At 39.5% G+C, this 15,000-nt stretch overlaps 1 protein-coding gene across 1 annotated transcript; it reads left to right on the top strand.

Moving 5' to 3' along the window:
* Positions 1–10,472: 10,472 nt before the first annotated feature.
* Positions 10,473–14,994, top strand: LOC125010981 (neoverrucotoxin subunit beta-like; the record flags this gene model as incomplete). Its single annotated transcript, XM_047589958.1, has 3 exons — positions 10,473–10,606; positions 13,512–13,681; positions 13,763–14,994. Coding segments are annotated over exons 2-3 (1,332 nt in total), but the record flags the coding sequence as incomplete, so codon positions are not given.
* Positions 14,995–15,000: the final 6 nt, after the last annotated feature.

Raw genomic sequence — 15,000 nt, 5'->3', positions numbered from 1 at the left:
CACAGACACAAGATGTGCACCTGCACCTGCACCTGTGATGTAATAAAATAATGTAGAAAGTAACAAATTAGAATCTGGGAATCTTGGGTTGGGAGGGAGGTGGTGGGGGTCACAACATTATAAAGGGAGGTATGGGCTGAATGTTCAACAGGCCCTGGATCTGCTCTTCAAAGATGAGTGTGATTCTGATTTAGAGGACGTGTCAGAGCAGGAAAACAATGAAGATGACTGATGAAGAGGTGCAGACATTTATATCAAAAAACAGTGTTATCTGTTGGTCGTCACTTCCACATTCTGTTCAGGCAGGATGGCAGCAGAAAATGACTCCAGGGCCCACAGGACTGGCAATCTCCCACTTAGCAGCTCCTCCAGCCATTGAAAAAATCAACATTGAAATGACAAACCTGGAGGGGGTTAATTGTTATGGCCAGGAATGAGAGACCATGGATGTAATTGACCTACACGCCTACATGGGGCTTCTAATACTGGCTGGAGTGTACAGATCCTGAGACTGCTTCATTTTTTAAAGTGGAATAAAATATTTAAACATCCTGAATAGGTTTGTAGTTGAACATTTTGTGGAAATACTTGCTACAGGGAAATTCTTGGTCTGGGTCAATTTTGACCCAGTGTAGTATAATTTTAAAATCTGTGATGTGCTAAGAAGATAAATGAAAAATGCAAGCAGAATGATAATGACGTCATGTTTGATTACAATGTTGCATTGATTACAATGATATGTTCGATTATAATGTCATTAGTTTGATTATAATATGATGTTTGATATGATGAGCCTTCACCAAGTATATGCTACTAGAACACAGAGGGAGAACACTGGAACCAAAAGTAAATCTACTGTATTCCTCACAAGGTCATGTGTGTAAGGGCACATAATATGTAAAGATATTTGCACTTACTGCACTTGGTAAAATTCACAGTTTGTTTGTAATAAACTTTATTATTTAAAAAAAAAAAAAAAGAAGTGAATTAGAAAATAAGGGTGTAAAACGATGAGTTTGCAAAACTGGTAGCCTATGGGAATTCTGAAGCTATTGGTGTAATGTGAGTTAGGATGGACCTTAAGAAAATAAATAAAAGGTAGTAGTAGGTAGTAGTAAATCCTGTTGGTGCAGAAGAATGAGCACTAGGCTCCCAAAGCCACATAGCCTTGGCAGGTGGCACAAAAGATGAGATCACCAAATGAGATCACCAGCCAAGGTCACGAGCCCCCCAACAGTGACGATGACAGTTTCTAATGGTGTAACTGGTTAATGAGGGGCTGGTATAAAGGTGTGCCCTAAATGTAGTATAAAAGATGAAAACAAAGACCTTTACACCTCAGAGCAGGATTGTGGTGTACTTTGTGTGCACGGTAATGTTGCTCTCCTTATAATAAAGATCACTCTGAAGCTCTGAATACCGACTCCTGACTCCGATTTCTTCGAGACACCAAAGAGAAGACTCCACCAGGCTGAATTGAACAACTGCCAGGGGCTTTCTTTGAAAAAGGTTTCCTATTTGATACAACACCGCACCATACTATGAAGGTACAAAATATGTGTAAGTATGTAAGGGTTAATTTGGTGAAAGGGTTTCAGAATTGAAACCATTTTACATACAATGCCTTATTTTCACAGGCTGAGATCTAACTGGACAAATGAACCTAATCTTGAATAAAATGCTGTTATTAGTATTATTACATTATTAAATATCTAATACTTTGTCCAGGGTCATTTGGAGATCATGACTCTCTGTGTCCAGAAAACATGGACATCAACAAAGAATGGGTTTCCTGCTTCATGACGCTTTTCCAGCTCTTAACTGCTGCTGTTTTGCCATTGGAGGAACTCTAAGTGATGGGTAGATTGATATAAGTTTTGATTTGAATTATTTTTGATGATCAAAACAAATGGAGAACATTTGTTCTTCGTCAGTGTCACAGTCTGGGTCTAATATTTCATAGACAGACATGAATAGACCAGAATCCCACAGGTTTACAGTGTCAATATTTATGTTTTCTTCTGGTTTAATCCACAAAGAAGCAAAGTTCACATGTGAGCTCTTACCAGGGACGAGTGAGTCTCTGCAGCAATCATAAAGGCTGCTGGGGGACAACGCACTGAGGACATGTCCTCTACTCTCTCTTCTCTGGCACCAAGCTTCTGTCCTCTAATGTCTTATAATTAACTTTTCACTACTAACCGCTGTGTCCCCCCTCTCTGTTTCTACCCGGCTGGTCTTCAGCAGATGGTTCCTCCATATGAGCTGGTTCTGTTCAAGGTTTCTTCCTGTTAAAGGGAGTCGTCCTCAGGCTGCTCTGGAGGTTTCATCGTTTTTGTGTAACTGAATTGAATTGAATTGAAAAGAACTGGTGTATACAGCTGGAACAAAAACTGTGTGCACTTACATTATAAATATGTGTGATCCTCTGGGCGAGTGCTGTTGTTTCAGATGTTATATCCTCCCTGAGATAGACACACCTCCAGGTATTTATTGTTGGTCAGAGGGAAGAAGAGATGAAACTTTCAGGTTAACAGGGGAAGGTTTCGGGGAAATGGCCTCAATAACTGTAAAGACATTAAATCTGATTTGCCATACGTAAAAACATAAAAGTCTGTGTCTTCAGTTTCTGTTTCTCAAGTAGATCATTTATACTGAGCAGGTTCTGAGCAGTTCATTTAACTAATCATTAAGATAACTATGTGGTTTAACCATGTATGTGGTGCCTGATGTGGCTGTATACACCTGCAGTTATTACCGACCCTGAGATGATTAATCAACTGGCTGTTGGATCATATTACACTGTTCAAAGACCTATGAACTGTAGATAAAGAAAGGAGGAGTGAGTGAGTGTGAAGTGAGGAAGAGAGGGAAGTGAACCAGTCAGGCAGACGAATACTGGAAAATCTCAGGAAAAAACATAAATCTGGAAGAGTGAGTGTGATTTAAAGAGTATACGTTGGTCTGGATGGATGAGGAGTGGTGGAGAGAAGTGACTGAACTGTGACACCGTCTAAATTCTACTGTCAATATGATTCCTGGTTTTTGTTGTTAACACAGAAGACATCAGTGGACGTCACACTGGACTCTTCACTCCCACAGTAATGTGTCCATCTGCGGAAGACATATGAAGTAAGTGACAGATTATGTTTTTACTACTTTTCATAACTCAGCTAATGTCTCGGTGGCTGGAGGGGCCTCTTCTCTTCTTTATCATCATGTCTGTATTTTAATGATTACATCTAGTCATGGTCACGTCCTCATGCTGTTGACGTCATGTCTGTCTCTGAGACACTTCTGATCCAGTTCCATTAGTCTGTTCTACATCATCTCTTCATCAGTGTTTCAGGATGTATCACAACTGTTAACCGTTGTTACCTCTCAGAACGCTTTAGCTTCCTGCTTCCTGACAAAGTGTATTTCTGTTCACACGAGTGAAGTTAAAAGAAAGAAGTGAGAAGGTCTTAGAGAGACGGTCCATATTACTAAATATTCTGAGTATGCTCTCACTTAGCTCCTACCTTGGCCTAAAATTCCTCAGCAAGGAGGCTTATCTCAGGACTGATTCCAGGACATTCTTATTCTAATTCTGATCAAGGAGTGGACTAGTTTTATCAGGGGAGCTCCGGTAATTTGTAATAATCACGGAGGTCATCTGTGATCTTAATCCGTGTGAATCTTCCATGTAAGTAATATGTAGAGCAGAGGTGGACTTGGACAAAAATTCAGCATTTTCTTTCCAGGCCAACCCACTACATTATCAGTGTGTCGATATGCAGGATATATTTTATATATATTTATATATATTCTCAACGTTTGCACATTTCTTGTTTACATTTTTTGTTTAGTTTCTGCATCGTAGCCTTTGAGGATGGTAATTTCAATCCTGTATTGTGTTGCGCATGTCAGAATTGACATTGACTTGACTTGACTAGAAGTTCACGAATCTTTCATCTTCTCTCAGGTATATTACAAAGGAGAGTTGTACTTCTTGATAGCAGTTAACAAATGAAACACGTAGCTGTAGACGTAGACAGACTTTGATGATCCATCAGGGAAATTAATTGGTCATAATTCTTTCTTATAAAAAGATGGACTGTCATACAGCTGGATAGAATAAAGACTGTCATAATTTGTGTTGTTTTCTGAATCACTTAAATTGTTTTATGAGACTGTATACATATTCGGACATCAGGAACACATTTATTCTTGTAATGCTTGGTGTGACACAAACAAAACATGATTATATCATCAGAGAAATCAACTACCAGCAGTTAATATTATAAAATGAATGGGGAATCATTCTGCTTGGTGTGTTTCTTGTTTCTTATTTGTGGACAAACCACTGACTAGTAACAGCTGTGTAGTGTCATGGTGACTGGAGCTGTGGTTATGATCTCTTGTTTTCTGATTTTTCTTTACACAGATTCAGAAAAGAAGTTCACAGTCATAGAGTCAACGCTCATCATGAGGATGGACGATCTTCTCTGACCATGAAGAGTTTGTTGTCTCATTACAAATAACTCTCCATAGTGTTGGTGGAATTCTTAATTGTATCACAATGACTTCTGCAGTTTTACAATATCTAAGCTTATCAGATAAGAAATGTAAAAGACTTGCAGATGTTGTTAAAGTAAAAAGCATTCTGTTGAAATCTGAGGAAGGACCTCTCTCTGTTTATAAGATTCCCCTGAAAGAACAACGAACCAGTGTAGATGGTTGCAGATGGTTCAGTTTTGGGGAAGATGTCCCAAAACAAAGTCGTACCATAATGGTTGTTGGAGCAACCGGTGCTGGGAAGTCAACTCTCATCAATGGGATGATCAATTACATTCTAGGTGTTAAATGGGAGGACTCATTTAGGTTTAAGTTAGTTCATGAGGATCAGTCACAATCTCAGGTTCACAGTCAGACCCCTGAAGTCACTGTGTACAGAATCAACCACCAGGAGGGGTTTAACATCCCCTATTCTCTGACCATTGTGGACACTCCAGGGTTTGGAGACACCAGAGGAATAGAAAGAGACAGAGAGATCACAGAGCAGATACGTAATCTATTCTCTTCTGAACATGGTGTCACTGAAATTGATGTAGTGTGTGTTGTAACTCAGGCTGCTTTAGCACGACTCACACCAACAAAGAAATATGTGTTTGACTCAGTGCTCTCAATCTTTGGCAAAGATGTGGCAGAAAACATCAGAGTTCTGGTCACATTTACAGACGGCAAACAGCCTCCAGTTCTAGAGGCGATCAGTGCTGCAGGTGTTCCATGTCCTAAAACTGAGAACGGGCTGCCACTTCACTTCAAATTCAGTAATTCAGCTTTGTTTGCAGACAACAAATCTGCAGCTCACAGCGTGAGTGGAGGTGATGATGATGATGATGATGATGGAGGATTTGATCAGATGTTTTGGGTCATGGGGACAAAAAGCATGAAGTTTTTTGGTGCTTTGAATCAAGCAGAAACTAAAAGTTTGACACTGACAAAGGAGGTCCTCGGAGAAAGACAACAGCTCCAGATTTCAGTTGAAAATCTGCAGGTGAAGGTTAAAGTTGGTTTCGCCAAGAAGGAGGAAATGAAAGAGACAAAAGAAAAACTGAAAGAGATTGAGGCAGAGATCAACAGAAATGAGAACTTTGAGTTAGAATTGACTGTCACAAAGCCTTTTAAACAGGACATTTCTGGTTCTGGAAACTTCATCACCAACTGTCAGACATGTCATTTCACCTGTCACTACCCTTGTCCTATACCAGATGATAGTGATAAATCAGGCTGTGTAGCAATAGGACCAGATGGATACTGTACTCAGTGTCCAGGCAAATGTTACTGGAATGTACATTTTAATCAGAAGTTCAGATGGGAGTATAAAGAAGTTAAAGAAAAACGAACTGTGAAAGAGCTGAAGGAAAAATATCTTAAAGCCACAGACGCTAAGAAACCTGTTCAGACATTGATTGTAAAACTGAAGACTGTATATGATTGTATCCAGGATGAGGTGATGAATCTGATAAAGGAATCTGGTAGATGTCTGAACAGACTGAAAGAGATAGAACTGAAACCAAACCCTCTGTCCACTCCAGAGTACATTGACATGTTGATTGAAGGAGAGAAAGCTGAGGCCAAACCAGGCTGGAAGAAACAAATTCAGTCTCAGATGAAGATGAAAAATCAGAAAAAATCAGAGTTAATGGCTAAAGTAGAGAAAGGAGAGAATCCACTCGGTTTTCAGTGGAGTTATTAAGGTCAACAGGACAAACATGACACTGAGACTAAAACCAACAAAGACCAAGACAAGGACGATAACTGCAGTGACATTAAAAACCAAGACCAGTCAGAGACTGATAGAAACCAAGAGGAAAAGATCAACAGAGACCAAGACAAGGAACAGACTGATTCAGAGACTGAGCTCAGTTCTGATTTAGTTCAAGATGTGACTGGAGTTTTATTCAAGTAGTCGATTACATGATGTCCTGTGGCTTTTAAAACACATTTTCCAACCTCAGTAATAAGAATAATAAAAAAATAAAAACATCAAGTCAAGAACAGTTCTGAAACAGAATGACAGCTTTAAGTTTCTTGAAACACTTTTTGATGTTGATGTTGTTTTAGTTTAATCATGACTGTGTGTTGGAGATACAGAGACCATATATTGATTATTATGTATTATTTTCTTTGTGATTGACAGTTTTCCCTCTGATAAACAGATGTTTTATGATCTCAATTACTAAGTGTCTTTAATACAGAGATATCACAGTTTGTTTTTGTGATTGTGTTAAAGTTGTTTCTATCTGAACAACAGGAAGAGAGTAAATCATGACTGATGACAGAAATTCTACTGGTGTGAATTAAATCAAATGAGATAAACCTGTGTTTAATAAACTGGCTTCAACTGAACTCTGAAGAATAAAGGTTTTAATTCTGTCTTTTATTTTATCTCTTGTCTTTTATTTTTAAAGGGATTGTGAAGATTGAAATTGTGAAGTTTCTTTGTAAATCCTCTAGTTAAGCCTGTCATGTAGGTGTTAAGAGAACATGTTGCTGTAGAATATGAGAGACAATGATGCTGAATGGACAAAGAGAAACAAAGAGTGGAAATATTCTGGAGAGAAGCAAAGAAAAGTATCATTAATATATCATAGTAACTGAAGCTGTTGAATGTGTTTCAGTGTGTGAAGTCTGTGAATGTGAAGTAATCAATAAACTGATCATCATGAATGAATCAACACTCAGGTGTCTCATGTTTAATGAATCCAAACTGTTGATCTCTGGTCTTTAATTCAGGCCATAAAGCTACAAAACACAGAAATAAGTCAGTCATTCCACCACTAGAGGGCACTGACCTAACATCAATGTACCTGGATTTTTGTTTCTTGCTTGAAATAATAAATGCGTAGTGGAGACATTGGACTACAGAAAAAAAAAACACAGTCCTCTATCACTGAAACAGGAAATCAACGGGGGAGAGAGGAGATGAACTGGTCACATTTGAGGAAAATAAAAGTCTCTCAATCAACCAAAGCAGCATGAAGGAGAACAGACAGAGAAGTGAGAGCAACTACAACAACAACAAATAACTAAATGAAAGGAAACTGATCAATTTCTTATTTCAAAGAAAACAAAGAACTGCGAAAAACATCTGGATTCACTAAAACTGTGTTGTGAGAAAGTTCCAGGTGAATCCCAGGAGTCTTCCCCATGCATTGACTGTAAGGCACTGAGCAGGCAAACGGAGCATCGTGCATAACCTCACCTGTGAATTGCCAGCCTTTCTTTCAGCTTCTCCTCCTCCATCTCCTCCAGCCTCTCTACTGTCTGTCTCCTTACAAAAATATGTTGATGCATGACATATGAACAGATTAGGGATAGAATGATCATAGAGTTTGATAGTAAAGAAGAAGAATGAATTCTGTGGAAAACATGAATCAATGAGTCAAACCTATTTTTAGGAGACACTTAAACGAGAAAAGAGCCTGAGACAGAGACAGTATCACATCCACAATCCATTCATTATCACGTGTGGTGAATTCACTGCCTCATCCCTTTCATTTATCCTCCTCATTTCAGAGATATTCTGGACAGCTTGTTTGATTCTTACAGTATTCCACCAAGGTCTGAAACTAACTGGTAGTGGTGACTTGTTGGCTTTACTTCATCCATCACTGCCTCTCCTCTGGCCTCGAACCCTCATCGTTGTCGCTCCTGTAGCCTCTGACAGCCTCAAGCCTTCACCATTATGTTGGTGCTGCTGCTGTGGAGCTGTGGGTCAAGGTCCAGGACAGTCTTGGCTCTGACGCAGTACACCGCTCCCTCCTGCAGGGCGGCGACATGCAGCAACTTCTGCTCAGCTGGCACCAAGTAAACGACCTGAGGGAGGAGAGAATAGAGAAGAAGAGAAAGATGAAGAGATGGAAGATGTACAACAGCTTAACTGCTCATCAGTGCACATATCTAAACGGTTCGTGTAGACATGCCTAAAGCGAGCGAGGACAGAGGGTAAACCCCTGGTGGGTGCATACGTGTTTTCTTCATGTTTACTGTCACCTTTTGTCACATTCTGTCCTCCCAGTCTGTTTTGAATGCTTATAAAAGCATGACATATATATATATATTACTTTTTCTTTCACCTTCTTATTAACCTAAATGTTACATTTATTTTTGTACTTTGTGCTATGATACACTCAATATGCATAAAATGATCATCATTATTAATCATTTTTGATCAGAGACATGTTGATCCATTATCTCAGGGCCTCTCTGGGCTTCCCCCCTCTCACATGTTCCTGGATTAAAGACTTTCCATCCAACAGACTCCAGACTGTGAGACTTGGTGTCCACCTTTCCACAGCCTCTACACCTACGACTGGTCGGACTCATCTCAAAGGGAGACGAGGCAGACTACAGAGAGGAGGTGTGTGTGTGTGTGTGTGTGTGTGTGTGTGTGTGTGTGTGTGTGTGTGTGTGTGTGTGTGTATGTGTGTGTGTGTGTAGTTGTACATGTGTGTGTAGAGTAAAGGGACAGAGTAATCCCCAGCATCAAAGGATCATGGGAGAACTGTTAACATTACTGACACAATGGGCTTCTGATGGTTCTGATGAATACAGATAATATCAGTCCTTTGACTCTATACCAGCCACACATTAAAAGCAAAGCAACATTTGTGTTTGCTACATAAGTGTGTGTGTGTTATTTCATAGCCTTATCTTCAGTCAGGATGAAAAACTAAAAGGGACTCATTGCTTTGATTCCAAACCCATTGTTCTTTTTACTTTCTACACCCATGGTAGTGAACAGCGGTGACCCTCCAGCCCCAGGCCCCTTCCTCACATAAGGCCAGCTGCTCCAGCATAGCACATTAGTCATTCACCAACAGAAAGTACAACAGACAGTGTTATATGTAGAGACGTTTGGTCATGAACACAGTTATAAAACTTTAACTGTTGAATGATCAGTTAGTATAATTAATTATGAATAAAACATGAGACTGTAGATATGAACTCATCACATGAGGGTGAAGGATCTTGTTAATCAGCATCAACTTAGACCAACATGTGTGTTTCAACATTTCAGTCTTTATCAGCTCAGAGAACTCTGCCTCATAATGTTATTAACATGAATGTTGCTCAGTGCAGCTTTGATTTACTCCTACGTACAAACTCCACTCAATCCAGTCAAATGCTCTTTAAGAATAGAAACTTTTCCTAAATAAAGATTTTTTTTAAAGATTTTATTTATCTTCATTCATACATCATGAAACATTTTTAACAGTTTTTACACAACAAAGACACAAAAAGGAAGTAGTGTCAGGGTTTGTAGAGATGTAGAAGTGAGGACCCAGGTACAGGACAATAAGGATGAGGCATGGAATCCAGGGTTAAGGGCTATTTTAACAATAAAAATCAAACAGAAAGTGCTGCAGGCAAGGCAGGATATACCAAAATACAAAAATCAAAAGAATCATGACATGGCATAGAGACAAGGAACGTGGTATGGAGATAAACATCAAGGAAAGCAACACATGGATAGAACATCAGGTAACATCAACAGCGAGACAAGGAACAAAGGGAAGGCAATTGATAATCAACAGACATGGAGCACCAAGACAGGAAATCCAGAAACTTAACAAAATAAAACAGGAAACACAATAAATGACCTGGACAGACATGACAAAAACACAAGGAAGCACGACAGACAGAAACTAAGAAACTTGACAAAATAAAACAGGAAACACAACACAAATACAGGATAAGGACACAAAACTATGTGGTGCATACATCAGGACAAAACAGTGTGTTCTTACATTATGAATATGTTCATTGTCAGAGTAAGTTTCAGACTTCCTCAAAGCTTCCACAAACCTCTGCAATTTCTCAGAAATGACTTTACTTTCACTTTCAGGTTTTTGGCGGACGGTTTGAGGAAATGGTGTGTGTGTGTGTGTGTGTGTGTGTACATAAATGGAAGCTACACAGAGGAAGTGAACCAGACCTCCTCTCTCCTCCTTCATGATCAGAGTCAAACTTCTTGTTAACACAGAAGACATCAGTGGACGTCACACTGAACCCTTCACTCCCACAGTAACGTGTCCATCTGCAGAAGACGTATGAAGTAAGTGATTAAGTTTTTACTATTTTTCATAACTCAGCTAATGTCTTGTTGGCTGGAGAGGCCTCTTCTCTTGCTCATCGTTTCATCGTCTTTATTTTCCTGTTAAAAGAGAAAAGTCATGAAACTGCAGGTTTCTCGTTTCTCCAGTAGATCATTTACACTGAGCATGTTGTGAACAGTTCCTAAATACTCAGAAAACCATGTGGTTTTAGCATGTATTCGCTAAAATGATTCATGACCTTGTGATGTGTGGTGAAAGTAAAGTCTTTTCTGAAATGAGGTTGATTCTTGTTTGTGCCTCCAACAAAGACCTGATGTAGCAGACAGATGATTCCTGCTGCACAGTAGTGTGGAGAGAGAGAGTGGGTGTGGTGTAGGAGAGGAGATGGTGATTGTTGACACCTGTGAGGTGGGTGAGGGGGGAAAACAGGAGACAATGGGAAGCAGGAGGGGAAATACTTAAAAAAAAGGAGATATATCTGCCAAGGATGGAGAAAGAAACTCATATGGAGCCAAAGTGGGTGAATTCAGTCAGCCACAGGGACACTGAAATCCTAGCGCAGCAACGGTAAAATCTTCTGCATGTGGACACTGAAGTCTTCACTTACATTATTAGATAAAAAGAAACTACATCAAACTTTGGGGACTGGGTTTTGTTTGGACTTGGATATTTAATTTGATTTCACCTGAACATTGGAGGGAATTTGGACTGATGGACTGGGGAACTGATTTGTTTGTCCTGTGGGGCATTGGACATTAACTGTTGGGACAGTTGAGGTCTTTATCTGTGGGAATGAATTTATGTTATTGATTGATGACTGGGGGGAAATATTTGAACAGTGTGTCTGTTGTTGTAACTCTCGTCCTTAAGAGTTTCCCGTATTACAGTTGCCCTGAAATTTTAGTTCATGAAAAGACAAAAGGCACATAACAGATGTTGGACCTTCATTTCTTTTGTAGCTGATCATCTCTTATGTTGTGGTTTCACTGGGAATTAACCGAAGATTCAGAGTATCACACTGCTTGTATGTGCGACAAATCTATCAGTTTATTGAAGACATGACAGACCCAGGCTACTTTCTAGAATTCAAGGCTTCCTGAGAGAGGGTCAGGTTTCATCTTCAACATATTTTTGTGGATCAGGGTTTCAGTCTCCACATGTAGTCTGAGTACTGAACTCACTTCAACTTGCTGGTTTCAGGAACATCACAGCTAACTTCTTTAAAACCTGCAATGAAGAAACTGTCAGAGACCCACCAAGCACAGAGCTCAGGGTGACTTTCAAAGTGTTTTGACTCAGTTTGACTCATCAGAGAATGGACCTGGGCCCACTGAGAGTGTCCTGTCGGTGCTGGGCCCAACGTCAGTGTTAACTCTTACCCTGGCCCAGAACCACTCACTCTAATAACTCTTTGTCCCTAGGACTATTTTTCTGCCTCCTCTGCGACAATGACATATAATAATAAATGAGTTATATCTTCACAACTCTAAGGGCTGTATGAATAACTCTGGTCACCCGTGACACAAACACCAAAAGTGTCAGGATACAGATGAATGTTACTGTGTCAGAGAAAATTGACCTGGAACAAAGTAAAAAATATAAATTTCTGTTCACGCATCATTTCAGGCGTATTCACACCAGGAAAGGACTAAACAAACCTGGTGCGAATGCGGCCTTAGAGTAAAAACCAGCTCTGATATGTGGGTTAGTAGCCCAGTTCAAATATGAATTAGTAATGTAAAATAGGATGAGTAACTGAGCAAAAGTTGAAAAAAAGGTGAATCTGAACAATAGGTTTAATTAATCAAAGATGATTTAGTCCATTTATGTGCAGGCGGAATCACAAATTGTGCCTTTTTGTCACATTTTGGCCCCATATGTGTTATTTAACCTTTCTCCAGTACCAGTCTGAAAAACGAATTTAGTTTCACTGATATATCACTAAATACAAATTCAACAGTTTTGACTGAGACCGTGTGTAACAGTCCAGTAAAGACAAAACAAAACAACAAAAATGTGGTTCAAGAAGGGACAGGATGAAGCTTTTCTTGTTCTGTCTTTTCTATGTCACACTATTACACACAAAAACAAAATCATACATTTCGAACATTATAAACATTAAATATAATTAAGATAATTTAGACAAAAGAGTCTAAAATTGTTTTAAAATGATCTAGCTCTGAATACGTATTAGATGGAATCTATATTTGTTTTTTAAATGTGTGTTGTTTTTGCACATTTTTATTTCCTCCTCCATATCCTTCCATATCCACACTGAAATAAACGATGTATTGCATTTATTGCTGGAAAGTTTTGCCAGGATATGATCATTATTATTTTTACATTGTGAAAAGTTTTGAGTTGGTCTGAAACTGATTTATAAGAACGTTGCTCTAACATGTGATGTGGATCTAACTACACCCTCATGCCTCCATCAGGAAGGATCCGTCCAGTACATTTATGACTAAATACCAACACATAGAAGAGCAACAGTTGCACCTTTTGAGCGGGATTTCTGAACATGCCACAGTGTGACTTTATCAACATGTTAACATGCAGTAATTTTTGTTAGCATTCTGACATCAGCAACTACCTCAAAGACCCCAGTGGAGAGATTAGTCTTTGGGCTCTAAGTGTCATTTCCATGTACAACATCTGCCAGAAGTTTGCACACACCTTCTTATTCAACATTTTCTTTGTTTCTGTGATGCTTCAACAATGCTACACTACACATGTGTATAACGCTATGGTTAAGATATGAATGATTAATGTAATGAGACTGAGATAAATAGTATTCAAGTCTTCAAATCATGATTAAACCAACACCAGAAAGCAACTTGTTTTTCTCTTGTTATTGTTATGGGGCTCTCTATACTAACTGTCCCTTCTGCATTACTTCTACAGACAAATGAATGGATGTTGAATATCAGTAGAGTCACAGACCTGATATCATCTGCATTCACCAGACCAACTGATGGACCCTGAAGCCAACAGAATGATGGAGATGGTGGCACTGGGCCGACCATTCGGCCTCGGGATGCTTTATGACTGCCGCAGAGACTCACTCATCCCTGGTAATCTCACCTCTGTATGTCTGAAAATTATGGAGGACTTAGTGGCAATAACATTCATTTGACCTTCATGTGATTTGACAGGAATGACTCTGTGGGACCAGAATGACCTGGAGAAAGACACAAGGGAAAGACCCAGCCCTAACAGTGACTTTGAGATAGTTGCATCTGAGTCTTTTGAGGGTAAATTATCAACATTAAATGTTAAAGCATCTCTGAAAGCAAGTTTCTGTAGTGGTTTGGTAGAGGTTGGAGGATCAGCCAAATACCTGAATAATCAGAAGACCTCTAAAAAACAGGCCAGAGTGACACTGAAGTACAAAACTACCACAAAGTTCCAGGAATTGTCAATGAATCATCTTGGAAGAGGAAATGTGAAACATCCATACGTTTTTGAACAAGGTTTAGCGACTCATATAGTCACAGGTATTCTTTATGGGGCACAAGCCTTCTTTGTGTTTGACCGTGAGGTTTCTGAAAATGAAAATCATCAAGACGTTCAGGGCAACTTGAAAGTGATGATCAACAAGATACCCACCATTTCTATAGAGGTTCAAGGTTCCCTGAAAATGGAAGATAAGGACAAAGCTAATGTTGAGAAATTCTCGTGCAAATTTCTTGGAGACTTTTCTCTAACAAAAAATCCAGTGTCCTATTTGGATGCTGTTGAGGTCTACCAAAGCCTGCCAAAACTACTGGGAACTGATGGAGAAAATGCTGTACCAGTGAAGGTCTGGCTGTTACCACTGACAACTTTAGATTCTACTGCAGCTAAACTGGTCCGTCAGATAAGTATCGGATTAGTTCAACAGGCATGGAAACTCCTGGAGGACTTCATGGAGCTGGAAATCAGGTGCAATGATGCACTGAGTACCACCACTGCACAGCAGTTCCCACAAGTCTGTAAAAAGATTAAAACATTTAAAGAAATGTGCTGTGAGTTCAAGCTGGAATTCCAACAAACTTTGGCCAAGAAGCTTCCATCGATCCGAGGAGGAGGAGAAGAGGAGTCTGAGCTGGCAGACGTGCTGAAGAAGAAACTTGCTTCACCTTTCAACATTGAAGCCCTGAATGAGTGGATGGACTGTAAAGAAAGAGAAATCAGCATCTTAAAATCTTTCACCAACAAGATGAAAAACACCAAGATCGTTTCTTCCAATAATGTTCTACAGGAGGAAGTTCTTAGTGCAGAACATGCTGTGTGTTTTGTCTTCACCTCCCTGGGAAGTCCTGAACCGTACCTCTCAGCTTTATCAAACTACTTAATGGGATCAAACCAACCACACATTTATGATATAGAGAAGGAACAATGGTTCCTTTCA

The sequence above is a fragment of the Mugil cephalus genome, chromosome 7 (assembly GCF_022458985.1).
Source record: "Mugil cephalus isolate CIBA_MC_2020 chromosome 7, CIBA_Mcephalus_1.1, whole genome shotgun sequence".
Taxonomy (NCBI): Eukaryota; Metazoa; Chordata; class Actinopteri; order Mugiliformes; family Mugilidae; genus Mugil; species Mugil cephalus.
This window is presented reverse-complemented; position numbering and strand designations above follow the sequence as displayed.